At 54.1% G+C, this 27,926-nt stretch overlaps 1 protein-coding gene across 1 annotated transcript; it reads right to left on the bottom strand.

Annotated features, from left to right (window-relative positions):
* Positions 1 to 176: 176 nt before the first annotated feature.
* Positions 177 to 27,593, bottom strand: P2RX3 (purinergic receptor P2X 3). Its single transcript, XM_036861777.1, has 12 exons — positions 27,475 to 27,593; positions 20,377 to 20,512; positions 19,849 to 19,920; positions 19,614 to 19,677; positions 18,815 to 18,908; positions 18,518 to 18,595; positions 17,744 to 17,885; positions 17,055 to 17,191; positions 1,710 to 1,803; positions 1,379 to 1,444; positions 701 to 778; positions 177 to 290 (listed from the first exon to the last, which is right to left on the bottom strand). The coding sequence occupies exons 1-12, from the start codon at positions 27,591 to 27,593 to the stop codon at positions 177 to 179; spliced, it is 1,194 nt and encodes a 397-aa protein (XP_036717672.1).
* Positions 27,594 to 27,926: the final 333 nt, after the last annotated feature.

Raw genomic sequence — 27,926 nt, 5'->3', positions numbered from 1 at the left:
ACAGGACCTGTCTGTAGAGCAGTGGGAGGGCCAGACACCCGGTCCCGGCTGTGGTCTCAAGGGGTGAGCAGCAAAAATGAGAGCCTCTCCCCTCTCCCATCTCCCCTTGCCCAGGTGGGACCCTCTGTTGGGAGGCCTGGAGCCCAAGGGTGAGAGGGGGGCCCACAGGAGAGGCCCTAGTGGCCAATGGAGTAGGCGCCTGAGTCCGTGGACTGCTTTTCCTCTGTGGTCTGGTCGCTGGGGTACACCGGGTTGGCCGAGGCCGTGACCTTCAGCGTGGTCTCGTTCACCTGCAGGCAGAAGGGCTGGCATGATCGTGCTCTGCCTGTGGGCAGGGTCCTCCTGTGGGCCCCCGTGGGACAGGCTCCGCCTCTGGGGCTCACAGCCCGGTCATAGGGGAGCTAGAGCGAGTCTGTGACCCCAAGACTCTTCCCACGCACCTCAAGGGCAAACAGACCTGAGCCAACCAGTAGCAGGATTTGTCCCTCCCCGAAGCAAAGAGGGGACAATGAGTGGATGGAGACGTTGACAGCGATGAGCACAGAGCCCCCTCTTGTCGGGTCCCCAATACGCATTGAGGCCCAGTGAACTCCCCTTCAGAAGCCCCCAGAAGGTGGGCCCCTGAGAGTCCGGGGTCCAGCTCCCCTCCCTGCCCTGTTCCTCTGCCTCTCGTGGGCGCACCCCACCCTCCCCGACGCACCTCCTCAAACTTCTTGGCTTTGTACTGGTCGGCCCCCTTGAGGAAGTTGAGCAGGATGATGTCGCAGAGGACAGTCCCCTGGAGGAGGAGAGCAGGGCGGCTCAGAGGGGCTGCAGGGTGGGAGCAGGGTGGCGGGAAGCACGGGCCGTGGGCAGGACTGCCCTCGGGGTCAGGGTGAGTCCTCCAGAGACACCTGGCTGATGTTTCCTCTTAGGAAAACATCGAGGGGCTTTGCAGAATATCTCCAGAACCCACCTCCCCAGCTCCTGGGGTGAGCCCAGACCAGAGTGCAGAGGGAGGACTTGGTGGGAGAAGCAGAGGGACCGGGGTGGGGGTACAAGTCCCTGGGGACGGGGCTCTGTCCCCACTTTGCCAGCTGGGCTCTGTTCCTTGACTGGGCTCTCAGGTCTGGGAACCCTGGAGTCTCCTCCCCCCCCCTTCACAGTGGCGCACGGGGACTTTGTAGCGGGGACTTTGTAGCAGGTCGGGGGCTGCCGTGGAGGGAGTGAGCTCTCCAGGACTGGAGATGTTCACGCAAGGGCTGGCCCAGCAGGGAGGTGAGGGCAAGAGGTTGGGCTCACGGTCTGGGAAGGAGAGGGTCACCGCTTGCCCAAACCCTGCCAGCTGGGGCCGAACCCTGAGTGGCCTCCGGACTGAACCCAGAGGGGCTGCACTCACCACTCCCACAGAGGTGAAGGCTGCCACGGAGCTGATGATCGTGGGAATGATGTCAAACTTGCCAGCCTGTGTGCGCAAAGACCCAGGTGAGTGGGCACCGCTCCAGCAGGGCCGGGGCGAGGCCTGACGTGGAGCTTGGACTCCCAGCCGGGGAGACCGTGGAGCCAGGAGGGCTCTTGGTGGGTCAGCAGGCCTCACCTGCTGTGGACATGTGACCGGCGAGGGTCTCAGAGCTGGTCAGGACCCTGCCCCCAGAGGAGCCTCTTTAGGGCCCAGGATGGGTCCGGGTTTCCTCCCCTATTTCCCGTGTCTGCCTGGCCCAAGGACTCACATTCCCATACACCAGCACATCGAAGCGGATGCCGAAAGCCTTCAGAAGCGTGCGGTACTCACTGCCGTTCTCCGTCTTGTAGTACTTGGCAAACCTGGAGGCCAGAGGGGAAGGTGGGTCCCACTGTGGGCTCCTGTCTCTCTTGCCTGAAAATTCAGCGTCCTCTAGAGCCCTATGACCCTCACCTACCGAGCAACCCTTACTGATGGTTTGGTGGGACACCTGCCGTGGCCCTCCCTGTGTGGTGAGCTGAACCCCTGCACAGGCATCACCTTGGGGGTTTGTTCATAAGGCAGATTTCCAGGCCCCACCCTGAACCCATGGAATCAGCATCTCTGTGGGTGGAGCCCAGGACTCTGTCTTTTAAATAATTTCCCTAAATGATTCTGATGTGTATGAAAGTTGGAGCCCAGCTGGACTCCAAGCTTCTTCAGTTCTCTTTATTTGGGTATCCCAGGGCCCGGCAGGGGCTCCCCTCTCCACAGGCTTCTCAGCCTACTTGGGTTCAAAGCCTGGTTCTGCCACTTATCAGCTGTGCAACTCAGGCCAGTTACTTAACCTCTCTGACACTCGATGTCCTCATTTGTGAGTGGGAATAATACAGAAGTCCTGCTTCAAAGGGTTGCCGTGAAAACTGAATGAAACCGCATGTGTCAGGGGTTTACCATAGTGTCTGGAACAAAGTAAGCACCCAGGAAATGCTCACTGGTGTTGATACTGCTGAAAAGATACGTTGATTTCTAGAGCAGTTTACAGAGCAGTTTTAAAAAGTGCCTTTAGACACCTCATCTCACAAACCTGTGGGATAGGGATGTGAATGCTCTGTTTTTCAAATGAGGCTCCAGGGGTTGAGTGACTGGTCCAGGGTTACCCAACTGGCTGAGACCTGGTGCTGGATTTGCCCCAGTTCAAGAATTTGTCCTCTGTACCTTCTCTGCCTGGGCTGCTGGCTGCCAGGAACCGTGCTGGAGACTGATAAGAATGATTGCATTTAATTCTCACCAAACACAGTGAAGTGGGTGTTCATACCCCCATTTGGAAGATGCCTGTGGGGTGAAGGGACCCGCCTTACAGTCAGTAAGGATTCAAATTGCATTTGGCTTTTGGCTTCTAAAGCCAGTGTGTTTCCCCTTACGTGGCTCTGCCCACCACGGGCGAAACTCTAACATTAGCAAAGTGCAATCTCTTTGGGCTACTGTCCCAAAGCTGTAACACAGGCTCCTGATGCCAGCATCCCAGGAAAATGGTGAGGATTAAGGGAGAGGATGGTCGAGAACGAACTCAGAAACCTCTGTAACTGTGTGGCGTCGATATTGGTCTTATTCGGTGCCTCCCTTTCAGTGTTTCCACTCCCCAGAGATTCCCAGGCCAGTCCCAGGCCTCTCCCAGCACAAAGAGGGCGCCTGAGAAACTCCTTCCCTGGAAGTGTTCCGTGATTGACGTGACGCCCCTCCCAGGGATGTTTGCCTTTGAAACTGTCCAGCAGGGAGAATGAAGTGCTGAGCCCAAGGGGATAAATAATGGAGAGCTCACAGGCAGGGGAGGAAGGTCATTTGTGGTGGGGAAGAGCCTCCTTAAATTGTAAGTACCGGCCACTGTCTGCTCTGGCTGCCAGGGAACTTTGGGGTCAGGCAGAAATGAGTTTAAATCCTGGCTGCACCACTTGCTGGCAGTGTGGGGCCTTTTATGGGACTTAGCCCTCAGGGTTTGACTTCCCACGTCTATAAAATGGGGGTGCTCAGGTCCCCTTTGCAGGTCTGTTAGCGAGAAGGGTGACCCCTGAGACCAGCCCTTCGAGGCAGGTGCTCTCCTGATTCCCATGTTGGACATTTTGCCTGCCCCTCCACACCCAGTCTCTGCCCTTCTCTGCGGGGCCTGGCAGCCTGGTCTGCAAAGACTGCTTCCTCCCTGCCCTCTGGTTCCAGCTGGGTTCAGCCAGTGGGAGGCACCCACAGGAAACCAGACGGTGGGAGGGAAGAAGGGGGAGGGCGTTTCGTCTCCCAGTTCCTCTGCTGGGCCTCTAACAAAGCTGACTTCCCTCCTGAGGCCCAGAGCCTGTAGGGCGCACCCCTCTCCAGTTCTGTGACTGCTCCCTCCCTTTGCCTTGCCAGCTTAGCTGGTAGCAGCTTTCCTGTGGTGGCCGCTCTGGTCCTTCCCCAGGCTCCTAGCTTCCTTCAAACTGCCTGCACCTTTGCACACAGTCGTCCCTTTTGAGACCACTGACTGTTTCCCGCCAGGACAATGACCCTTACCATCCCCATTTTACAGAGCGGGAAGCTCAGGCCTGGAGAGGTTTATGTGGGTCAGGAAGGAGTGCAGGAGGAGGGCGGCCCATCTTCTGTCTTGCCTGTGCCTGGGCAGGGCTGTAGCCGTGTGCCCAAGTAAAGCACCTGTTACCTGACTAAGGCCTTAAAAAGGCTGTAAACTATTCAGTGAGAAAGTAGTTTCTGGGGAGCCTGGGCTGGGAATGTATTTCCTGTGGGCTTAGCGGCTGGAGGGAGGGGCAGGGGAGGCAGGATGATCTTCCTGAAAGTGAGACCAGAGGAAAACCGAGAGCGGCCCTGGGAAGGATGCCGGAGGAAGGGCAACTGCTTAACCCTAAGAACAAAGTCTTGGTGGGGGACTTCCCTGGCGGTCCAGTGGTTCGGACTTGGTGCTTTCACTGCCGTGGCCCGGGTTCAATCCCTGGTCAGGGAACTAAGATCCCGCAAGGTGTGCGGCACGGCAAAAAAAAAAAAAAAAAAAAGAACAAAAGAGGACAAGGAAAGCGGGCAGCGGCTACACCATCCTTAAAAATATGGTAAGTATGGTCTGGGTGGCAGCGGCAGAGAGCTTCACAGACCAAGGCAAAATGCAATGAACTCAAGTTGCACCAGAAGGAGAAGACTAGGACAGACACCAGAAAGAAAATCGTTTCTGTAAAGATGAAGAGGCCCCAGAAGATAATTCTCCCAAAGAAGTTTGCAAAAGAGGTATCTGGGATGGGCAGAAGGCTTCAGGAAGTCCTCACTGTGGCTTTTTCAGGTTGGCCTGAGGCTAAGTATGAACCATTGCCATCTCCACACCCACTTTTACACAGCACCAGAAAAATATGCACGTCTCTTGAGCTAAGCCGCTCAGGTAATCTCATGAAGAAGGCACCATTGGCCCATTTTGTAGATGGGGAGACAGATAAGAAGGTCACTTGCCTGAATTGGAATTCTGATCCACCCTTACAGCTCCAATATCTGTGCTCTTAACCCAGAACTGTCCTGCCTCTGAGCTCTAAGTGGTCGTTAAGGACACAGGCAGCCCTCGTGCTGGATCTCAAAGCCCTTCTGTAGTCTGTGTTCTGTCTCACATCATGGGAGAATTCAGGGCCCTTGTCTGAGACATGTGGCAACTAAGAGATGGGGACCAGGCAAGGATGAGAGGTGGGTCACAGATGTTAAGGGCCGGGCAGAGCCTGGGACTGTGGTCCTGAGGGCTACATCCCCGGCCTGAGGCTGCAGCCATGGAAAATGCTCTGACACGGACTCGAACAAAAAGTCAGCATCCTGGGCACTGCCGTTCAAAGCAGGGCTGGCTAAATTTATCTTGGGAAGGAATGTGAAGGGAACAGGGAGAAAAACCAAAGCAGACTTGGTTTTCCTCCAGCACCTGCCTTCCAAGAGGCAATAAGCATGATAAGATCATATCTCACCACCCACACACCCTTGGAGGAGGTTTGGCAGGGACTGGTTCTCTACCCGGGAGGGCAGGAGGAGGGACAGCTCTTGGTGGGTGGGGGGAGGCCCCCCGCTGCAGACAGGGGAAGGACCCAGACATCCTGACTTCTGCACTCAGTGTGGCCAGTGGAGATCACAGAATCTGGCCCAACCCTGTGGCAGAGATGGGCTTGGCATTCACCAGGGTCTGGGTTATCTTCTGTCCTGGCACCCGGCTGGACCATATTTCCCAGCCGCCTCGCATCTAGCCTGGGCCCCGTGACTAGTTCTTGTCAATGGACTGGGAATGGAAGTGAGGTCTGTTACCTCTGGGCTGACGTGTGTTAGAGTTGTGTGCCTTCCTCATCCTCCCTTTCCTCATGGCCAGGTGCTCAAGAGCCAGGGGAGAACTCAGGCCCTAGAGGAGATTGATCCATAGGTGGCAGAAGCTCAGATCCCTGAATGACTGCACGGAGCTCCCCACCCACCCTGACTCACAGGGCACTGTGCCATGAGCAAGACACAAACCTTTGTGCTGAGCCACTGAGATGGGAGGGGCTGTTTGTTACAGCAGTTAGCAATATTTACGCTGACCATTACAAACTCTTATAATGTTATCGCTGAGAAGACTGAGGCTCAGGGAGAAGAATTATTTGCTAAAGGACAAAGAATGAGTTAAAATTGGGAGTAATTCAAGATTAGACAGAGAGAGGGTAAGGATACCACATCCCTAGGAATAAACCTTCTAAGAAAGTCCAGGAGATCTACGTGTGGTTCTATGGCTGTCTTTAACTAGCCTTTTGACCCCTGGCAAGTCACTCAACCTCTCTGAGCTTTTTATCTCGACTGATAAATGAGAGTAAAAAGAGCTACAGGAAGGATGAGATGAGATATAGTACGTGCCCAGATATAGTACGTGCTCAAGGCATGTCCCTTTCTTTTCTTATCCTGAGATCAAGGTAAAGTGAAATAATAGTATCTAGACTCGTCTGAACCATTACACTCTCTGGCCTCCTGGAGATAATAACATTAGTAACAATAATGGCCAACGTACATTGAGTGCTTACTGTGTGTGAGGCACTGTGCTAAGTGCTCTACACCTACTAACTCATTTAATACACACAACCACCCCATGAAATCCAGTACTGCTGCAATTCCCATTTTACAGATGAAGAATCAGGATCAGAGACGTTATGCCACTTGTCTAAGGTCACACCACCAATAGTCAGTGAGTGGAGATGGGATTCAAAGCAGGGCAGTCCAGTTCTAGAGCCCACACTCTTAGCCAGTATCCTAGACTGTTTTTTTTGTTGTTGCCTGGTTTCTGTTAGGTCCTGGCTAATTTCTTTCAAGTTCTCCCCAGCTGGGAGCCCCTTTTGCATTTGCAAAATGACCCAGAGTCATCCGGTGGGAGTAGAACAGAAAGCATAGGAGAGCCATGAAGTGTACGAAGAAGGACCCCAGCCTCCTCATCTAAAAAGGGGAAGGGGCCTTCCTTGGCCTGGCTCACCTCTCTCTTGGGGTGTTCCCTCTGTTCTCTCCTTATCGTCAATAAACTCTCTTGCAACAGGGGGGACAAAAGGGGTGGGGGGGAAGGGCTTGGAATTCCCTGGTGGTCCAGTGGTTAAGACTCGGTGCTTTCACTGCCGTGGGCCTGGGTTCGATCCCTGGTTGGGGAACTAAGATCCCATAAGCCACACAGCGTGGCCAAATAAATAAATACATAAAAGGGCTGAGCTACCCCATGCCTGGGCCCTGATTTCTCCCAAATCCTCCGATTGCTACCTCTCTGGCTTTGGTCTTCTTGTCTGGGAAGTAGAGTTGGTGAGAATGATACCTCCATCCAACACCTTGGCCTGGAACACCGCCCTCCCCCCAGCCTGGCTGGGCCCAGCTTCCCAGCCTCATCGGCGGAACCCCTCTCACTGCACACACACCACCCTACCTGCTTCCCGTAGTCCCCGAACGCACTCAGACAGACTTCTGTGCCTTTGCCCATTCTGTTCCCCTCTCCTCCCCTCTTCCACCGTGCAAACTCCTATTCATCCATTAGGGCCCAGCTCCGTGGCCTCTCATTTTTTTCTACATTCAGCAGATCTTTAGAGCACCCCACCCTACGCCAGGCGTGGTGCTAGGCACTGCTGACCCGTTGGCAAGCTCTGCTCTCATGCGAGGAAGAGAAATACGAATGAACCGTGCAATCCCATAAATAGGTAAAACTGGAAGTAACCCATAAATAGGTAAAATCGGACATAAGGGCTAGGAAGGAGAAGAGCGCCATTCTAGAGCACAGGTAGTCAAGACACTGGATGGAGGCTGGCGGGTCAAGGAAGGCTTTGGTGGAAGTGACGTGAAAGCTGAGACTTGAAGGATGGAGAGCGGAAAGGTAAGAAGGACAGAGCGGGGGCAGCTTTCCTGGCTGAGGGATCTGCAAGCCCTGTCAAGGGAAAGGACGTGGTGTTCTGAAGAAGCTCAGAGAGAGCCCTGGTGGGTGGAGGACAGAGCCAGATGGCAGTGGCCGTGGCTGGTACACCTGGCCCTGGCTGCCACAGCCAGTGTGTGTCTCTCTTCCCACTTCCACGTTCAGGGACTTCATGCTTTAGCTTGAAATTGATCATGGTGGAGTATTTCCACTATGGAAATCGGCAAGCACTACAAATCAGCGCTGTTTTCTTTTTCTCCGGAGAGCCGGCTTACCAGTGTAGCACTGAGGCTGTAAAATCCCCCTAGGCTACCTTTCCTGTCTCTGCTGGGATCCAGGCCTCTACTCCAGTACCTGCCACACCAGACTGTAGTTAATAATTGGGACTATTGACTACAAGCTAGATCTCACTGTCTCTCTTTGCCCAAGGGCCTACCCAGTGCAGCAAGGAGTGGAGTAAATGCTTGCTGGAGGGATAAATGGATTTCGGAGATTCTCGACATCTCACAGATGGAGTTTAGTGGTGTCGGCCTCCAGGTTTCCTCCTAGTGACTCGGGCTTCTGCATTCCTCCCCCTTCTTCATGTGGAGCTAGTACGAGGTGGTAACAAAGGCTCTTTCTCTCCCCAGCAGAAACATTTAGATCTGGCAGCTGGCTGGGTGGGAAAGTAGGCGCTCTTGGTGGGAATAGCCCCTGTGGAGGGGAAATGGGGAAAAGAGTAGGGAGATAATATACGTGCAGCGCTTACTCCAGCTAAGCGCTAGGCTGGAGACTTCCACACCCATTATTTCACTGAGGCCTCAGAACAACAGCTCCACGGCATAGTTGCTGGCTTAGGGGCTCTGAAACGAAGACAGTCCTGGGCTGGAATCCTGGCTTTGCCACTTGAATGAGCTACATAACCTGGGGCACAGTGCTTTATTTCTCTGAATCTCAGTTTCCCCAGGTGTGAGATGGAAATATAGCAACAGCTGCAGGCTTACTAGAGAGGATTCCATGAGCTGCTGGAGGTGAAGGCTGAGCACAGCCCCCGGCTCGCAGCTTTCTGTGAATATTATCTATCACCATGAGGCAACCAGAGGCTGTCCAGACTCTCCAGGCTGGAGGGAAGCATCGCAGCTCTCCTCAGGCTACTGGGCCTGCAGGGGCACAGCTGGGATCTGAACTCAGGCCTCTTGAATCCAAAGCTGCCTGCTCACCCACTGCTGCTTCCCTGAGAGAAGATCCAGAAAAGAGAGTTCACTGCAGCCTCAGCGGCGGGCAGGGAGCTTGTTCAGCTGGTGCCTGAGAAAACACCGCAGCTGTGGAGGAAAGAAGAGTGTGGCTCTGACTGTGATGATGCCAGAACTATCTGGGGAGAGATCAGAGCCCAGACACCGCCCAGACACCTGCGCAGTTATTAAGGCGGTGGCTCCTATGTAACTTCAAGGAGTCTGGATAAGAATAGCTGCAATAACAAGTGCTATATGGCTGACGGAAGAAGTGCTGAGCTGGGAAAGGGAAGGAAGCCTGGGGGCGGGGCGGGGGGGGGGGTGGTGCACTGGCAGGGATGGCCATGGGGGTTGGGAGGCCCCCTGAGCCCGGGTGTTTGAATGAAGTGGGGACGATCACCTGCTGTGCTGACTACTCTCCACGATCCCAACACCCAGTCTCTGATCGTGGGCCCCTGAAGGCTGACCTCTGCAGGCCACATTCCTGCCCCTCTTTGCCTCGGGTTTCTGTGGGGCGGGGGGTGGGGGGTGAGTTGGTTAATGGGAAGCGCTGGCCAGCACCGGCCGGGGATCAGAGGGTGGGAAGGAGAGAGGCGGGGTGTTTATTCCACCTGCTGCTTCCCTGCTTCGCTGTGGTTCTGCCTGAGGCTATGTCGCTCTGTGGCTGCTCCTGCCAGGGACCCCAGCTCTCGGCCAGGCTCCCATCCTTTCCACTGGCTGGGGGACTAGGGGTGGAAACAGCTCCCACGTTGTTAGGCCCTGTGTGTGAGTTTCTTCACAAACCCCAGCTGAGCCTGCTTTCCCACCAGGCTCCTCACTGAGATACCTGTCCTGTGACCAGACAGGAAGCCCCCAACACAGGACTGAGTCGAACACTTCTGAGGCCTGACAGTACTGAGAAGCTTGTGTGTGTGTGTGTGTGTGTGTGTGTGTGTGTGTGTGTGTGTGTGTGTGTGTGTGTGTGTGTGTGTGTGTGTGTGCGCGCGCGCGCGTGCGCAAGCACACGTGCTACCTCTTGCCTCAAGCAGCAACAGATAAAGAATGAGTAAGTTACAAATGTCAATTACCATAATAAGTCACTTGTCAGAGGTATTGCTGCAGGGCAGTTTGGAAGCTACATTCCACTGTGATATATATCACAGGTCTATAAATAAGAGTGCATGCTTCGGCAGCCCAAGTTTCCAAAGCCCTTCCCCAGATGCCCACAGGCACTGATTCAGACTTCTGGAGCTTAGAGATGATCACCTTTAACCAACCCACCCATTTTACAGAGGAGGAAACTAAGGCCCATGGAGGGAATGAGACTTGTCAAAAAAATCACACTGAGTTTTTGTGGCGAGGCCTGAACTGTAGCCTGTGTCTCCTGACCCACAGCCTGGACACTGGTGTTTCACCTCTGCCTCATCTTAATTATTCTTGGCTCGCCCCAGCATCAAATGTTTTTTGTATAAACATTTTTGTTATTTGGGTTCAGGCTTACCATCTCCACTAGATTAAAAATTCCTTGATCATAGGAACTGGTCCTGTTCATCTCTGGGTCAGCCACAAAGCCCAGCACATGATATAATTAGATGTTAAAAGAAATCATCAAAGCCCTCCCCCACTTTAGCCACGAGAGGTTCCCTGCCGCTGCCTGCGTACCTCCAGTGAGAGGGAGCCGTTACCTGTGGGAGCAGCCCAATTCAGCTTTGGACAGCTCCAACCCTTAGCAGCGCTTCCCCACCCTGAGCTGACATTTGTAGTCGTCGGCAGTCAATAAGCTGAATGGAGAAGGGTTTTTATCACCACATTCAAATCCCTTGGAAGCTCTCAGACATCTGTTTAGAAACGATCCATCTCCCAAGAAGTGGTGGAAATTCCTTCCCAAAGCAGGGACACCGTAACTGTTACAACAGCAGGAAAAACAGCAACAAACTTGCGGGATCTGGGTTGGGCCTGCGAGGGAAAACTTGGGCCTGGAATCTGGGCGTCTAAGTGAGGGAGGTGGTGTTCTCAGCAAAGCTTTTGCCTGGTGGGAAGTAATTTTGCCAGCTGAAATATACTTTTACAGTTGATTTTATACTGATGGGAAAATATCTCCTGGCAAACGCATTGCATGGGGTTGAGGCAACATCCTTCCAGCAGGCAGGACTCTTCCCCTTAGAGAAGGGTCCCAAGCTATATGGATTTACTCATGTTCTAGGAATCTAATCCACCTCAAAGGCAGACATTTAAAATATGGTTTGTTTGATCTTTTTTTAAAAAATTTAACATATTACTATTAATCTATCTTTAATGAGGCAGGGAAGGCTCAATGGACACAGAGCTAGAAGATATACCTGAGAGCCTGGTTACTAGCTGTCTTATCCTGGGAGTAATCTTTTTTTTGGCCTCAGTTTCTTCATCTGTAAAATGGAGGAACCATACCGGTCCTGCCAGGATACCTGTGGCTGTGAGCACATGCTCTGGAGCTAGCCTGCCAGGGTTTGGATTCCAGCTCCAGCACCATTTGCTGTGTGGTTTTGGGCAGATAAATGCAATCTCTGAGCCTCAGATTTCCAGCTATAAAATTCTCCCTCTTTAGAGTCAATGGGATAATCCACAAAGAGCACTTGCTAAGTCCCAGGCTCACAGGTAAGTGCTCAGTGAGTGTTAGCTAATATCTTCCACCCATAAGGTTGGTTGTTGTGAAGATAGGGTAGACATGGAAATTACCAAGGGCTGAATAAATTCAGGATTGCTCTAATTGCCTCGCCTCTCACCCTAAGCTAAAGAAAGTGAAGGGGAATATGGATCAGGGAGAATTCAAGCAAGTACGCCCCATCCAAGAGGGCCTTCACATGTTTCTGTGGAAATGATGGAAATGGCTGCATTTAACACATATTTTATGGCTTTTGAAAGGAGAAAAATCCAGATTGGAGAAAGAATGATCAAAGCCAAGGGTGCAGTTCGAGTCTGTCTCTGTCAATTGGCCTAAGATCTTGCTGATCTGCATGTTGCAACATGGAAGCAGAACACACGCCAAATTTCAGAGCTTCATGAAAGCTGCTGTGGGTACATTTCCAACACGAAACGATCACTAGAAACACCTACAGCACGAGGAACATCTAGCAGCTGAACGGGTGTTTTTTGTCCCAGACACCGAGAGAGGAAATCCAAAACTGCGTTGCCTTTTAGTAGCAAAGCTGTCTTAGGAACTCTCAGGGGAGGAACAAGAAATCAGACATTGCTAAATGCACCATTTTGCTTCTCTCCTATCACTCCAGCAATCAGGATGGGCGGGGGGCGGGGAGAGGGTAGGGGGGTGGTATATCCCTTATAGCTGCTTTTCTTTTCTTTTTTTCTCTTTTGCAAGCGATGTGTTGGTGGAAGGTGTGCTAGAAGCAATGGCGATAGATCAGGTCCCTGGCTTTGAGGACCAGTGTTCCTCTTCATTAGGCTGTGTAACCTTGGGCAAGTCTCAAAATCTTTCTGAGCCTACCTTGGGGGTGAGGGGTAGACAATGAGCTATAAATCCTGTCGAAAATCGGTGTGAAAGGGCTTTGCAAACTTAACTCTAGGGGCTCTTAATCTGAGGTCCAGGGATAAGCTTTTAAAGGCCTTCAGAGTCCTGGAATTTTACGCTGCATGAATATAAATGCAGAGAAAAAAGATGGACAAACTGCCCAAGTGGTTAACTTCCTGCAAAAGGAGTAGGACTGGGGGAGGGAAGAGAGTTTTCATGTCATTACTCTGTTTGGCTTGGATGTATTATTCAGAGAATGGATTTAATCTTATTTGTAGAAATAAAGTATCCTTTATAAAAAAGAAGTTGCCTGCAAAATTGCTCACGTGTACGAATATGTGCATTTTTCTTGGGCAATCAGTGCTTTCACCAGGGGGCATGAAAGGCTCAGAGACCTCCAATCGTTACGGCAGGGCTGTGATATCACAAAGGAAAGTTGTCAAGACTTGTGCTGGGTACCTCCTCTGACCATGCCCCTCCCTACCCCACACTTGGACAGTCACCAACGTCCTGTTACTGCCCCCAGACACTGCGCTGTCCTTTGTGGTTTCCCTATACCCTTTGAAACAGTCTCTTTATTCAACTCTCTTCAAATTACCCAGTTTGCATGTGCCATCTGTGCCCTGCTGGGACCCTGACTGATACAGTTTTTTTTTTTTTTTTTTTTTTTTGGCCGCGAGGCACATGGGACCTTAGTTCCCCAAAGAGGAATCGAACCCGCGTCCCCTGCATTGGAAGCGCAGAGCCTTAACCGCTGGACTGCCAGGGAAGTCCCCTGATACAGTATTTTAATAGACGCTCACACAGATGCACATGTATTCACGGATACACTCACACACACCAACTCACACAACTGAGGCACACACTCACACCCACATGTCCACACTCACTCACATATACTCATTCACAAACACACACACACCCCACTCATGGGCAAATGCACACTCAGTACTCCCTCAGCAACACTGCCTGCTCCCAGCACTTTGGGGAATGCAGTGCTCTGGTTAAAGTCCTGCTCTGGTGAGCTGAGGGTGCACCAGCTATGCGGGAACCCTGCCTCTGGGGCCCGTCACCCTGTGCACCACGGAATTCGCGATTCTTGCCAGTTCTTATTTTTAGAAATGCTGCACTTTGTCTGGGACTAATGTGGACGAATCCACCGACTGCACACCCTCAAGGTACTTGGAAAGAGGCTTCATAAAAATATCAAGTTAAAGTGGCCCCTGGAATCTTGAGCCATGCAGAATAGACCTAGGAGTAAAAATAAAATCTTTCCACCAAATTTCAGGTAGGGACAGATGGAAACCTTCAGGAGATCGTACAAATAAAGGTTAATTTAGATGGACAGCACCAGGTGCTTTGGGTGGGAGTTGAAAGGAGACACGTTTTAGTTCAATACGAGGTCACCTCTCCAATAATCAGAGCCGTCAATGATGGACATACCTTTTCTGGGGCTGCATCGCCGAGAATGATGTAGGACTTGGGAGCAAATGACCTCTAAGGTGACTCTAAGATGCACCCGTGACCTTGGGCTCATCATTTCCCCCTTTGGAGGGTCTGCTTCCTTATCTGCTAAATGACCGCCTTAGTCTAGGTATCTTCAAGGGGTCTTTAACAGCTATAAATTCTGAGAGTCTCTGATTCTGCAGGCAAAGATCCTCAAGATCCTCAAGGGTGGGGGCGGCATTTGGAAAGGAGCTGCAGACGTAATTAGTGATGGAAATGCGAGTCTCTAGCTGCCTCTGGATGTCGGAGTTTTCAGATTAAAACAAGGCTGAATCTTGGCTGAATGATTCCATTCCCTCCAGAGCAAATGGCAACAGCAGAACGTTGCAAAAAAAAAAAATCTGGCCTCGGTTGGAGAGGGAAAGGCAGATGAATTTGTTTGGGAGACAAAAGGCCGGGCAAGGAATGGTGCCTCCGGCAGCTGCTAGTCTTTTAGCCTCCCGGGACCTCAGATTCTTCCTCTTTAACTGGGGATGAAAGTATCAACCCCACTGCCCGTGTTTTTCTGAGGATTAACAAAGGCGAATGACCGTAGCCTTCCTATGGGGTGGAAAACAGCCAAGAAAATAGGTTTGCGTTCAGGCACCCATGCTTGCTGGCTCTGTGACCTTGAGAGAATTACTTAACTCGCAAGCCTCCATTTTCTCATCTGTGAAGTGGGGGGACGGAAGCTCCTCCCTGGCAGGGGGTGAGGAACCTTGAGCCAAAGCACACGGGACACTTAGTACGTGGGGCGGCCAGTCTCGGGCCTCTAGCAAGGAGCCTTGCGGGATTCTACAGAGCAGACACATTCTACCGCGTCACAGGAACCGCACCGCGGCTGCGCTGAACCTGGCCGTGACCCTTTTCCTCTTAACCGAGGATTCGGATGGGTGGCCTGGAGCCTCCCCAGCGGGGGATCTTAACTTAGTCTTGGGTGTCCGTGTGGTGCCAGCAGCTTGAAGGCAACATGAGGTAGTGGGTGGGCACCCAGGGGAGGGATTTGAGGAAGCTTGGGTAGAGCCCCCTGCTTGCCATGGCCACAGAGATTCCCCCATGCCCAGGCTACTCCTCGGGCCCTCTGGACACTCTTCAACCATAGGGTCAAATGCAGCAGCTTTGCCTCTTCACACTCCAGCCTGCAGGTTTTTGGTGAGGGGGTCAGTCATCCAGGGCCCACACCTCTCAGATGGTTTCCTTTAGGCCCCCGGGAATTGAGCTTGCAGGGTCCTTAGGGACCCTCTGACCTGTCTCCCCAAATTTTCTCTGTCTTTTTTTTTTTTTTTGGCCGCGCTGCATGGCATGTGGGATCTTAGTTCCCCGACCAGGGATCGAACCTGTGCCCCCTGCAGTGGAAGCGCGGAGTCTTAACCACTGAACCGCCAGGAAAGTCCCTGTCTCTCCAAATTTAACCCAAGCTTATTTAGGACCAAATCCATCTCCTGCTCTCCTGCTGTGCCTAGGGGTGATAGAGGGTAGAGGGTAGAGGGTGGGGGCAGTGTGTGTGTGTGTGTGTGTGTGTGTGTGTGTGAGTGTGTGTGTGTGTGTGCGTGTGTCAGCCAAGCCCCTACACATTGGAAATAAGGAACTCCAAACCAATTCTTCTTTAAATGAAAGACTTTGTTCTAAAGCTGTATGAGACCAAGAGTCGGGGTCTTCAAACTAGCTATATTCTTCATAAGCTCTCCTGCCAAATGAGTTATTTGGAAGACTGAAGAATTCCCAATGGCCAGAGAGAAGTTATGAAGATGAAAACTTGCATTTTAGATCACGAGGATTTTATTAATTTGTTACTATTTTAAGCCACCATACAAATATCCTTTGTATTGATTTCAGTGTGATGTACTGACTGAATAAATATGCCAGTTTCTGCCAGGGAGCCGAACAGTATTTTTAACCTACTTTAAAATATGTGTTGTTTCCTATGGATTTTTTTTTTAAGTTTAGAGTTGATTATGAAGGCACTTTCAATTTTAAAAAATTCTTCTTTCCAGAGAATACACATATATTTTAAACTATTAAATATAAAGCTTAATGGGGCAGATAATTATTTTTTTAAACTACAAATAAAGGTGGGAAAAAAGGTGAAATGATTTTTTTTTTTTTGCTTATGGATACCATTATATTGGATAATACCACTATAACAAAGGAAATTTGAATATATAACTGAAATATATTCTTATACATATTTTTTCCTGATACCTGCCTATTTACCTAATTTAGCCTGTTTAGTGTATATAACACTGTGTACTTAATCAGGGCCCTGCCAGAAACTTCAGGATCTTAAAAAATTGAGGGAAAAAAACTCCCGAGAGCTGAAGCTTTTCACACACTGGCTGATAGGCTCCTCAAGATAATAAGGATACCATCACCATTTCATAGATAAGGAAATGAGGATGGGAGAAGGTCAAGGGCTTTTCAAGGGCTTTCAGCTGTTTCCCAGTAGTTTACCCCAAGTTCTTCTCTTTCCCTTTCTTCAAAATGGGGAGAGGGATCCCTTATGTCTCAAGGCCATTGGGAATATAACTGAGATGATATTTAAAGACTGGCATGAGTTCTTGTTTGGAAAGGCACTGAAAAACTAACGGCCACTGTAATTGTTATTTGTGACTCAGATGAAATCTCCTGGTTATGGAGAGAAATGCAAAATTTCCACCTTGTAAAATGATACCAACTATCGCTCTTGCTTTGTGAAGTGAGAAACCTCAGAAAATTCAGGGACAGGAGACGAATGGGACTACCTACAGCTTCAGAGCCGGAGCTAAGAATGGGCTCAGAATCACAGAACCCAGCATTTCAGGAGACCCTGGTCTTGTAGTCTAACTGCCGGCTGGGAGCGTGAATCCTCCACAGGTCCCTCCCTGTGACGGGGAACTCACAGGATGGCCTGTCCGTCTCCGAGTGGCCGACTGCTGGAAAGTCCTTCCTAATTTTGAGCTGAAACCTGAGGGGGGGGGAAGTGGGACCGTCTCTGCCCAGGATGCGTTGCTGCCTGAAGTGTCGTTCTCTAGGACAGCCCTGCCTCCTTCTCCCGAAGTCCCAGGGGACGGGGGTTACCTGAAGTTGTAGCCTGGGGAGACGCTGCTCTTCTCAGAAACGCTGTCGAGCCGGGTGAAGGAATATTTGGGGATGCACTGGTCCCAAGCCTTGTCCAGGTCGCACACCCAGCCGATCTTAATGCCCAGAACTCCTCCCTGGATGGAGAAAGTGGGCAGATGTGAGTCCTCCCACAGCCCCCGACTCCCGGTCCTCGGTCGGAGTGGAGTGGGTCCCGGTGTGGGGGGGTGCATGTCATGACAAATGGACAAGTGATTTCTTTTCATTCTCCAGGTGGAGGACAGAGGTCGGGAGAAAGAAGAGCGATCTGTCACACGTTGCTTAGTAAAGAAGTTCTGTAGTTCAGGGTGACAGCCCTTGAGCCTCTAAATCCTGTTTTTGGTGCCTTTAGTCCCTTAGCTACAACCCAGGAAAGTGGCCACAGATCCACTTTCCCACAGTGTAGACCTCCTCGGAGATCTGAGGCCTCTGCCCGCAGGTGAAGCATGAAGACAGGAATGGGAAACTGAGGCTGGGCGGGAGGCAAGACCACTCAGGGCAGGTGTGGGTAGGACAGGCACAAAGCCGGTCGCAGGCCTGGGATGCCCCCACCAGGTGGCGCTGCCACAGGCAGCTCCTCTTCCCCAGTAGCCGCTCCCCCTGCCCGAGGGCCCCCAGGCCGGGGAAGGGAAGAGTGGCTCTTTCCTCACCGTGCTGGCCAATTTGGCAAAATCCTGCCCCGCGAACTTGACCACATCTCCCACCCGCAAGATGGGGCAGAAGGGGGCCTTGTTGGGGTGGAAGCGGCATGTCTTCAGGTCGGCGGCAGTCAGGCTGGGAAGGAGGTTTCCCCTGGGGAGGAGAGGGCAAGGTCCAGGGTTAACGCGAGGACAGTCACGCTCGGATTTTCCTCTAGCCGTCCGGAGCCTCGGGGCCGCCGCTCTCTTGGACACTCGCCTTCTCCCTTCCCTCTGCCCCTACATCTTTCTGGTGATTACCCCTCCCTCCCGTAGAAGGTTCTGTGTGCCGGGGCTCCCAGAGGGCAGGAGTCTTTGCCCTTGGCTCCTCTGTTGTGCCCGCCTTGTGCTTTGCATGTGGCCGACACCCACCCAGGAGTCGCCAAATGGGGAAGTCACTGAAGAGGGGCTGAACTAAGAGAAAAGGGACACCCACACTGGGCTTGAGGTGGGGAGAAGAGAGATGGTAGGGGCGCCTCGGGCCCCACCTTTGGAGGCGTCCGAGTTCCAGGCCCAGGTTCAGCTTGTCCCTCCCCTGCTCTGAGCAAAACCCCCGTGGGTCCCGAGCCCCAGGGCAGGAGGCTGGCAGAGAAACTGGCCCCAGAGTCCACCTTGGGGAGGTTGGGAATAGGAGCCCCGGGAAGCTGGGGGATGGGGAGGAAGGGGTGTCTCCCCTCCTGGGAAAGGGAGGGGGAGGGTGGGGTGGCAGCATTGCTTCTAGGTTTTAGGGAGGGAGCTTGAACTCACTTCTCAAAGTTGAAGAGGGGGAAACGGATGCTGTTCTTGATGAAAATAGTGAAGTTCTCAGCTTCCATCATGATAGGCCTGTGGGCGAGAGCAGGAGGTTTTAGCGCCTTGGGAAGAAGAGGGGAAACAGGAGGAGCTTTCACCCCAGGGACCACCTTCCTGGGAGCATCTCCCAGTGGGCACTGCCTGCCCTGGGAGTGGACAGTACTGGGGGTGCCCAGAGATGCAGAGCGCCCCCTGCTGGCAGAGCAGAGCTGGGGTGGGTCCTCTTCCCGCCTACCCTCCTCAGGTCCTTACATCTCCACCGTGTCCACCTCGGTGGGGCACCAGCCCTGGATCTCACAGGTCCGGAGCTCAGAGCTGTAGTTCACGCAGCGGCCCGTGAGGATCCCTGCGAGGGTGGAGCCAGAACTGCTAGATGCACGCCTGGCCCTTCACCCCTTCCTCCCCCCACCCCTCCATCAGGGACGCCCCCCCCCACAACGCACACAGGGACCCCGCAGGTGGAGGGAGAGGACAGGCAGGGCCAGGGACTGGGGGTCCGTTAGCCCTGCAGGGCTCTCCCCTCCTCACCTCCTGAGCCCTAGACAAGCCAGAGGGAGGTGACAGCCCTCCCCTCACACGTTCCAAGCCCCAGTCTCCCTGAAGACCCCATCACCGCTTGCTCTTTCTTGCCTCTGAGCCTTTGCTGCTTCTGTTGCTTCTGCCTAGAATGCCCTTTTCGAAGCTTCTCTATCCTGCCAAATCCTACCCATCCTTTAGGGCCCATCTCTAGGAAGCCATTTGGGGTCACCCGCCAGGAACCAATCTCTCTCCCTCCCCGCCCCCCCACCCCGGGGTCCCACAGTACCTCCGTGACAGCACTTGCCACCTCATGGCACACCTGTCTGCAGCACCATCCCTGGCCTGGGAACTCTGGGGGCAGCCCCGCTGGGCTGGCCCACAGCAGGCATCCATCAGTGCTGGCAGCGTGACATGGAACAGGCCAACTCCCACCCCCTCCCTTAGGGTGGCCTCTCCCCTGGGGGGACGTGCTGCCTCCAGGGCCCCACTGACAGTGCGGGGCAGTGAAGGGTGGGGAAGGGGCTGCACTCACCCACCCCTGGGAAGCGCTCGGGCCCGCACTGGCTGTCTGACACACAGCGAAACTTCTCCTCGCTCTGCGGGGAGACAGGTGCGTGCAGGACCCGCACTGGCTCCTGGGGGGGGCGGGGCTCGCCCATCGGCGGCCTCTGGAGGGTGGAGGTCCCCGGACACAGCTCCAAGGCTGGGCCCTGGGCCTCTGCTCACACCCTCACCCCCACCCCCCGACCATGCTGTCCTCCCCTCACCTCTGGGCAGAATCCTTGCATCTGGTTTTCGGTTACAATCATCTTTGTGATTATGACAAAGACGGAGGTGCCCTTGGGAGGAGGAGAAGGGAGAGGAAAAATGCAGCAGTGCTAATTCTGTTATCCCCACTGTACAGACGAGGAAACCGAGGCTTGGACTAAGAGATCTGGCCAAGGTCACGGGGCTAATAAAAGGCAGAGGCGGGGTCCAAGCCAGGCTCTTTCCACCCACCCACCCACCCACCTGGCCCTTCTTGCTCCCTCTGTGGGTTGTCCTTGATTTCAGGACAAGTTGAGCCAGGGCTACAGAGAAAGCCAGCCTCCCCGATACCTAGTGCTGCCTAGTGGGAAGGCAGGCCCAAGCCCTCAACACCTCCCAGACGCTGGGGAAGGGGTTCTCTGGATCACCGATGCCACAGAACCTGGTCTGGGAAACCCATTGGCACTCTCCTTGTCTTGCCCTCTCCCCTTCAACCTGCCCAGTGTCTGGGCACCCACAGCGCCCCGGGGTAGGTAGGGGGACCCTACCTGGGGTGGGGTCACATAATCAGACACGTCCATGACTCGGTTGGCATAGTGTCCAAAGCCCTTCACCTTGGTCATCACCGAGGACTCAATGGCTGTGTCCCGCACCTGGTACGCCTTCTCGTGCAAGAAAACCCACCTGGGCAGGAGAGCAGGGGTGGAGAGCAACAGAGGAGGGGCTAGACCCTTCACACAGAGGCTGGGAGAGGTCCCCTTCCTGTCAACATCAAGAGGACATGGGGTGCCTGGCAGGGGGCATGGGCCCTGCAAGTGAGCCCTGGGTTGGCTTAAACTCATGTTTCTCTACCTTTCCCCTCACTTCCTCCTTAAAGAGCCCTTTTAGACTTTTTCCCTAATTGTACCCCCCTGGAAATTTTAATACCATAGATATCATTTATGTACTGTTTGTGTTTTTGTGCTTTATACATTAAAAGAGTGAGATTTTTTTTTTTTATTCTCCAAGAACCAATTTTCACCCCTGTTGAGAACACACTGTCTTTCCCTCTTTGGCTGGCATCTGGACAGAGAAGGGAGAGGATCATAGGCCTCTGACTCTGTGCATCCCAGGCTTTGTTCATGGCTGTATCCTAGGTGCTGGCACATAGTAGGTGTTCAGCAAACAAGTCAGTGAAGGCCCTGGGAGCTGGGCGCTTCACAGAGGCTCCGTCTGTGCAAGGGTCGGGTGAGAAGGGCCAGAGGAGGAAAGGAGGGGCCTTGCCAAGCCTTCACCTGGCAGGTAAAGGGAGTCGGGTGGGAAGGGAGGAGGGGCCTCTAATCTTATTCGTTGGATTCTGCTGCCACCCAGTGGGCATTTACCTGTACTGGCTTCTCCCTGAAGCTTCAAGCCAGCGCGGGACCACGTGGATCAGGGAGGGACCCCTTCCCTTCTTCCTTCCAAGCCTCCCCCAGCAGCAAGAAGGGCCTGCCGACACATCACTTGTTTCCCTCTGCGTTTCCGCGAGGTGCCCACCTTCCCACGTGAAATCACCCATCACAGCCCTCGAGGCTCAAGCCACTCTCGGCCTCAGAACCACGCGGGGCCTCAATACTTGCTCCTGACAGCACGTGGGGAGGCACATTCACTGTCCCCGCTGTGCAGACGAGAAAACCTCTTCAAATGTGTTTGGAAAGTGCTGCGTATGCTCAGCTTTGGGGAAACACTGGTGACATCTCAGGGAATCTAGGAGCGCACTTTTGGAAATGGGGGGGTTAGGGCCATTTTCTGATGCTAACCAGGGTGGTATCTGGCTGCAGAACTCCAGCGGACGAAGTTGAGTGGCAGAAACGGAGACCGTGGCACAGAGGAGACAAAGCTGGGGGGCGCTCCCAGGCTGGGAAGCGGTGAGGGCAGCTTGCAGGCTGACCCAAGGAGTTTATGAGGAGGGGTTAGGACATCAAGCCCAGGAGTTTTCTGACCTCTGGGGCCCCCTGATGTTGGCAGATGCAGAGGGGAGCAGCTCCCGGGTCGTGCCGGGGTCACGGTCACTTGTGGGGTCCTGTTGATGGGAACACAGGCTGACGTTTGCAAGCGGCTCCTCGTTCCGTTTTCAGAGAGAGGGTTCGGAGTCATCCCCCCATTGGGGCTTCCCTCAGGCCCCTGAATTCTGAATGCTGTCTCGAGTGGGAGAGAAAGGCTGGTCACAGCCAGCCTGGCAGAAGGCTCCTAACCTGTCACCTGTTTTACGGTTGCTGCCTTACCCCAGGCAGCGTTCTGAGTAATGCACCGTTAAGAGTTACTCGCATGCTTGTAAGACGCTCCCGGGAACGCCACGCCTCCGTGGAAGTCTGCCGTGCTTTACTTCCCTAGCACTTTTCTTTTTTTTTCTTTTTAACTTTTATTTATTAATTTATTTATTTTTGGCTGTGTTGGGTCTTCGTTTCTGTGCGAGGGCCCTCTCCAGTTGCGGCAAGTGGGGGGGGTCACTCTTCATCGCGGTGCGTGGGCCTCTCACTATTGCGGCCTCTCTTGTTGCGGAGCACAGGCTCCAGATGCGCAGGCTCAGTAGTTGTGGCTCACGGGCCCAGCCGCTCCGTGGCATGTGGGATCTTCCCAGACCAGGGCTTGAACCCGTGTCCCCTGCATTGGCAGGCGGATTCTCAACCACTGCGCCACCAGGGAAGCCCCCTAGCACTTTTCTTCTGTTTTTTAACTGGGAGGGATTTCCTCAAGGTCTCCGAAGGGAGTGTGGCTCCCATAAACATCCCACCTGCCGTCTAATGTCCTGGCAGAAGGGAAGGGAGCATCGCTATTACGGAAAACGGTGCAGTCATCCAAAAGAGCGCCACCAGCTCCCGGGCTGGGGCCCTTGGGGTGAAGGGAGGGAGGTTGCAGCGGGAGCACCTTTGCCGCTGCTGCGCCCTCACCCGGGTGGGAGCCACAGGTGCCACACACCCTTCTGGAACCTCCGTGTGCCTGGCCACGGAACGGACACTCCTCCGAGCGTTGATCAGTGAAATGGTCTCCTGGGGCCCCTCCCCTGTCCTTAAAGTCTGGTCACATTCAGAACTCTGAGAAGCAGAGTTCAGATGGTTGTTTATCACTGTATAATCAACACAGCACGCGGAGTGCTGTACGTGTTGAGGATTCTTTGAATCCTTACTCACAACCCAACGAGTCACCTGTGTTATTATCCTCATGCTACAAACGAAGGAACCAAGGCACATAGCAGTGTGCTAACTCGCCAAGCTGGCGTGCGGGTTCCAACCCCGGCAGACGGCTGCAGAGCGGCTCACGGCCACCCCGGGGGGTCCCCAGCTGTGTTCCACGCAGGGCCTGGCCACAGCTGGCCCCCTGAACTGGCCCCTGGTTCTCATCCTGCTGGCCCTGCCCCATCACCAGGGACAGCACCTCCTAGCTCAGGAGAGTCTCAGGAGGAAGAGCCCAGGGCTCAAGGGACCATTAATCAGCCTCTTTCCTCCTCCTCCTCCACCCTCATGGCTCCTTCTTGGGCCCAGTCAGGAGGTGAGGCCACGTCAGAATTCTCTCTCCGAGTTAAATAACAGGCGGAAGCGTTTCAGTGGCCCCGGGGGCCCGAGGACATCATCAGGGCAGCTCAGGATAAGGGGATACTTCATTTCCAGAAGAGAGGGACTGAGTCTGTCTCCAGAGGCCAGGGCTGAGGAGATGGGGCAGGACTGAGCCTTCAGTTCTTGGCATTTACTCTGCTGCTCTGACTTGTTTTTCTCTCATGTTCCTGGTTCATTATTTATAGAGCGGAAGGCGGGTGGCAACTCCTTGGCAGGTGGGATGTGCAGGAAGGAGGCCAGAGCAGCGTCCCAGCACCCTGCTGTCCAGCCCGCCCTGGGAGTCAGGGAGGAGGCCGGGGAGGGTGTGTGTGTGCGTGTGTGTGCGGGGAGCAGAGGGGTCTCTCAGGAAGGTGTGAGCTGGGCCGAGCGAAAGGGGGACATGCAGGGAAATCTGAGAAATAACAACTGTCACCATCTTCCTGAGTCACCCGTCCCAGGCAGGCACTGGCTTATGTCACCTCCCCTTCCCAGGACTCTCGGAGGGGGCATTCCTACACCCATTTTCCAGATATGGGGACTGAGACGTAGAGACGTAAAGTGACCTGTCCAAGCTCCGCTCCTGTCGGTGTCAGAGCCAGGCTTCTAACCAGGTCTCCCCTTCACGGGGCTGCGGTGAGGGGGCAGGGGACACAAGAATGAAAACCACTCCTCTCTCCTGACCTGCAGGAGCGGTTTCAACACTTCTTCCCACCATAAGGCACCTGGTGTGCCGTTCAGTTCAGGTGGCTCAGGGGCTACCTTGGGCTGAGAGGAGGGGTGGGGGCCGAGAAGGCGGGATTCCACACCCCCCTCTTTAAACTAGAGGGGCTCCCCCTTTTAACTGCTTTGCACGTTGAGCTACGTAAGATTTTACACGAGGCTGAATATCATGAATCAAAGTGCGTGGCTGTGCAGATGGGCCTCGTAGGGGGAGGAACAGGGTGGGAAGAGCAGGGTTGGGACGGGTCAGGGGCGCCCTCAACCTCCACAGGCCCTTCCCTCGGATGGAGCATCAAAGGGCCGGGAATGCCCTCCCTGCTGGTTTCCAGGAAGGTGGCTTCCCTGGAAACCAACCTCAGGCCAAGCGCTGCCTGCTGCTTCTGGGGACTCAGGCCCCGGGGATCTTCTTCCTCCACCTCAGGGGCCCACAGGATACAGGAAGGGGGTTGCCACTTAGGAAGTCCCACCCCCAGAGGAGACTGGGCATTATGACCTGGGCCTGAAAAGAGAACGTGAGAAACACCTGTAAGTCCTGGCCTCTCGTGTGTGTGTGTGTGTGTGTGTGTGTGTGTGTAGCCGAGTAGGTGGTGTGTTGCTGTGTGAAATGGTTGGCTCATGTCACATACGTCCTAGGTAAAGCTGTGCATCTGGTCTACCTGGCTGGGCTCATACAGAAGATATTCAAGTTAAGCATTAACATCAAAGCACTAAAAATCCTTTCAGAGTCTCTTGAGTCTAAGCCATGATCATCTCTCTTCTCAGGACTGCATGGACCCTTAACAGGTTTTCCTGTATCCACTTCTACCCACTCCAATCCTTGGTGTATCAGCCAGAGCAATCTTCCCATCTCTCTCTCACACACACACACACACACACACACACACACACACACACACACACACACACACACACACACAGGTTAAAACGCATCAGGAGCTTCCCATCCACGTCCATTACTCTTCTGTAGAAACGAAAGATCTGAGGGTGTCTGAGGTCTGGCCTCTGCCTGTGACGGCGCTCCCATCTTACACCATCCTCGGCTTTGCTCTCTCTGCTCCAGCCACAAAGACCTTGTCTTCCCCGCGTTTGCCAGGCTCTTTCTCTTTGCAGAGCTGGGTTTCCCTGCCTTGAACCCCCTTCCTTCCCTTCCTTCACCTGGGTTGCTTCTACTCATCCTTCAGCTCTCGGCTTCAATGTCACGTCTCCAGAAAGTCTTTCCTTACTTCCCCGACCGGGTCAAATTCCAACACCTCTGCACTAGTGGCCCTCCTAGCTCTGTGCGGCCCTTCTTCAACCCTCAGCCACAGCTGGAATGTTACGTTTGCTTGTGGAGATGATTTGATTAATATCCGTCTCTAGCACTGTGACCTCCAGCGCGTACAGGAAGGGTGATGACCCTTCCTGCTTTCGCCCACTGCTCTCCCCTGGGTGCCTAATGCCTGTCATGAAGAGACGCCTGATACATTTTTTGCTACATTCATGACAATGGGTTCGTGCAGCCCTAAGAGTGCATGGGCTCATGTGCACAAAGATGGGGCTCAGGCCAGGGGCCGGGCCAAAGAGTGCACTGACGTAACTGCCAGGCACTGCTCTGCGGGGAGCTGTCAGGCCGGGAGATCGATGGGGTGGGATATCCAGACGCCAAAGAGCCTCTCACGCCCGCCCCAGCAGGCTGGGCTCCAGCACTGAGGATGGAGCATCAGACTGGATCAGGATGAGGGAGAGACAAGGGCAGTGGCGGGGGCGGGGGGGGGGCGGGCCGGAGCCTGCTGTGTCTACCCTCCATCAGTCTCCTGCCTGGAGCCCAGGGAGCCAGACCAGGCCGGAATGTGCTGAGGCAGCTTTTGCGCTCACCTGGACCAACGTACCATTTTGCGGCTATAAACAACACAGCCTCACATATACATGGGAACAGGGAGCCTTGAAGAAGCAGCTTTGCCCCAGGCGCTGGACATGCAGCTGGGGAACATCTGCAAACATCACATCTTGTGAAACCACAAAGTTGGAAGGGAACCTCATTTAACGCCGTTTAATCCTACCCCAAAGCTTGAATCCCTCCTCTAACGTCTCCGAGAGGAGCACCGGTTGTCTAGCCTTGCCTGCAACGTCCACGTGAACGGAATCCACTGCCTCTCACCCAGCATGTGCAGCAAAAAAAGTCCCTTAATCCACGTCTGTCCACCTTTCCAGGCACACCCTCACATGCTACCCGGCCTCGCAGACCAGCGGGTTCACTCTCGCAGCTCCCGCCCACATGCACACAGGTCTCCTTTGATTTCCTTGCGTTAACTCCTGACGGTCATCAGCGGCTTCCTGTCTCACACACACAGAACTGTTGTTGTCTCAGGGAACAGCATGAGCCTAGAGACCCGCATGCCAGGAAAGAAAATCCCCGAGGTTTCTGCCCAGCTTTCCTAATGCAAATGACCACAAGAAGGACAGAACCTGTGTTTTCCCCCCGCCATTGTCTGCTCCATGAACCTCTGTGCATATATATCTGTGTGTGGGGGGGGGGGGGGGGGGGGGGGTTTGGACCTTGATGGCTCTTAAGCAACTCCCAGGATGGGTTCTAGGGTACAAAGTCAGGTAGAGGTAGGGAATTTATGCTTCCTGACAAAGGGGAGCATTTCTGGATTCTTGAGGGGAGTCCTTACATCATGGCTTTTCAGAAAAGCCACTTCTCTCCGCAGTAACTCTCCCCTTGAGTGGCATTTGCACCTGTGTTTCTCCCCACCCCTCCCCAGGGACAGAGGCCCTCACCCAATGCCCCGCTTTGTCCTGCCCTCCAAGAGAGAGGGCTTCTCCCCTTCCAGGTTCTCTCAGCATCTCCCCCTGCCAGACAGGTGTTCCTCATTCCACAGCGGGTCCGTTCTCTCCTTCCCCCTCTGCCATCCACCTGGTCAACCCGTCACCATCTCCCTTGTCTCAACGCCTTCCCTTCCCCTTCCCTGGCTCCCCTGTCTTTCTGAGACCCCCGAAGAGTTGACTGAGGGGAATGGGAAGATGTGTGTGTGTGGGGGGGTCTGTCTGTTCTCTGGCTTGGGGCGGGGGGAGATGAGAGAGGGGAGGGGAGCTGGTCACTTGGGACCTCTCCTGGTGGAGGGTGGTGCAGGGGCAAGGGCTCCCCTCCTTGGGGTGTGTGCCTAGAGGCCACTGCCCAACTCCGGAGGATTTACTGGGAAAAAGAACGCATCTGGGGATCAGATCCCCGATGGCGGCAGCAGAAGCCAGTTTCTGGGACGTGGCCCCACGGAAGAGACTGTGGGCCCCGAGAGGGGAGAAGCTCAGGCAGCTGGGCAGCAACACCGAGGGGAGGACGGGGAGGACAGGACGCCGGGAAGGCCTCCTTCTTGGACCTGAGGGCCACAGACTCACCCCACGAAGTAGGAGATGATCAGAAGCTGAACGGCGCGGTTGATGATCCCAATGGTCCAGCTCTTCACAACCACCGACTTGGTGGTCTCGTAGGTGAAGAAATCTGAGATGCAGTTCATGCTGAGAGAAGGACCCCTCAGAAGAGACCCGATGGTGGCCTCAAGAAGGAGAGGTCGTAGGGATGGGGAGACAAGAGATGGAGCCCTGGAGGGGGCAGCTTAGAGGGTCTTGAGGAATGGGGAGCCTGTCCCTTTAAGTCGGGCCACCCTAGCCCAGTGCTCTCAGCCTTTCTCTGCTCTTGACACTCTGGGCTGCCAAGAGTCCAGGGCCAGGGTGGGGGACCCCCTTTTTGTTCGTCTCCACCCCACTCCCCCGTGATGTCATGGCAGGGGTGGGGTCTCCAATCCCAGGCTCCTGATTGCCCGGGATGCATCTGGCTAGGGCCCTCTGGG

This window comes from Balaenoptera musculus, chromosome 8, assembly GCF_009873245.2.
Source record: "Balaenoptera musculus isolate JJ_BM4_2016_0621 chromosome 8, mBalMus1.pri.v3, whole genome shotgun sequence".
NCBI classification, from domain to species: domain Eukaryota; kingdom Metazoa; phylum Chordata; class Mammalia; order Artiodactyla; family Balaenopteridae; genus Balaenoptera; species Balaenoptera musculus.
Note: the sequence above shows the minus strand (reverse complement) of the source record. Positions and strands in the feature narration are given on the sequence as shown.

Bases quoted from the DNA above. Each gene is read 5' to 3' on its own strand.
- P2RX3 (XM_036861777.1), bottom strand. From the start codon at position 27,593: ATGAACTGCATCTCAGATTTCTTCACCTACGAGACCACCAAGTCGGTG. The intron at 20,513-27,474 runs GTGAGTCTGTGG...TCTCCTGCCCAG, and splicing joins ATCATCTCCTACTTCGTGGG to GTGGGTTTTCTTGCACGAGA. The intron at 17,886-18,517 runs GTGAGTTCAAGC...TCTCCTCCCCAG, and splicing joins CCCCTCTTCAACTTTGAGAA to GGGAAACCTCCTTCCCAGCC.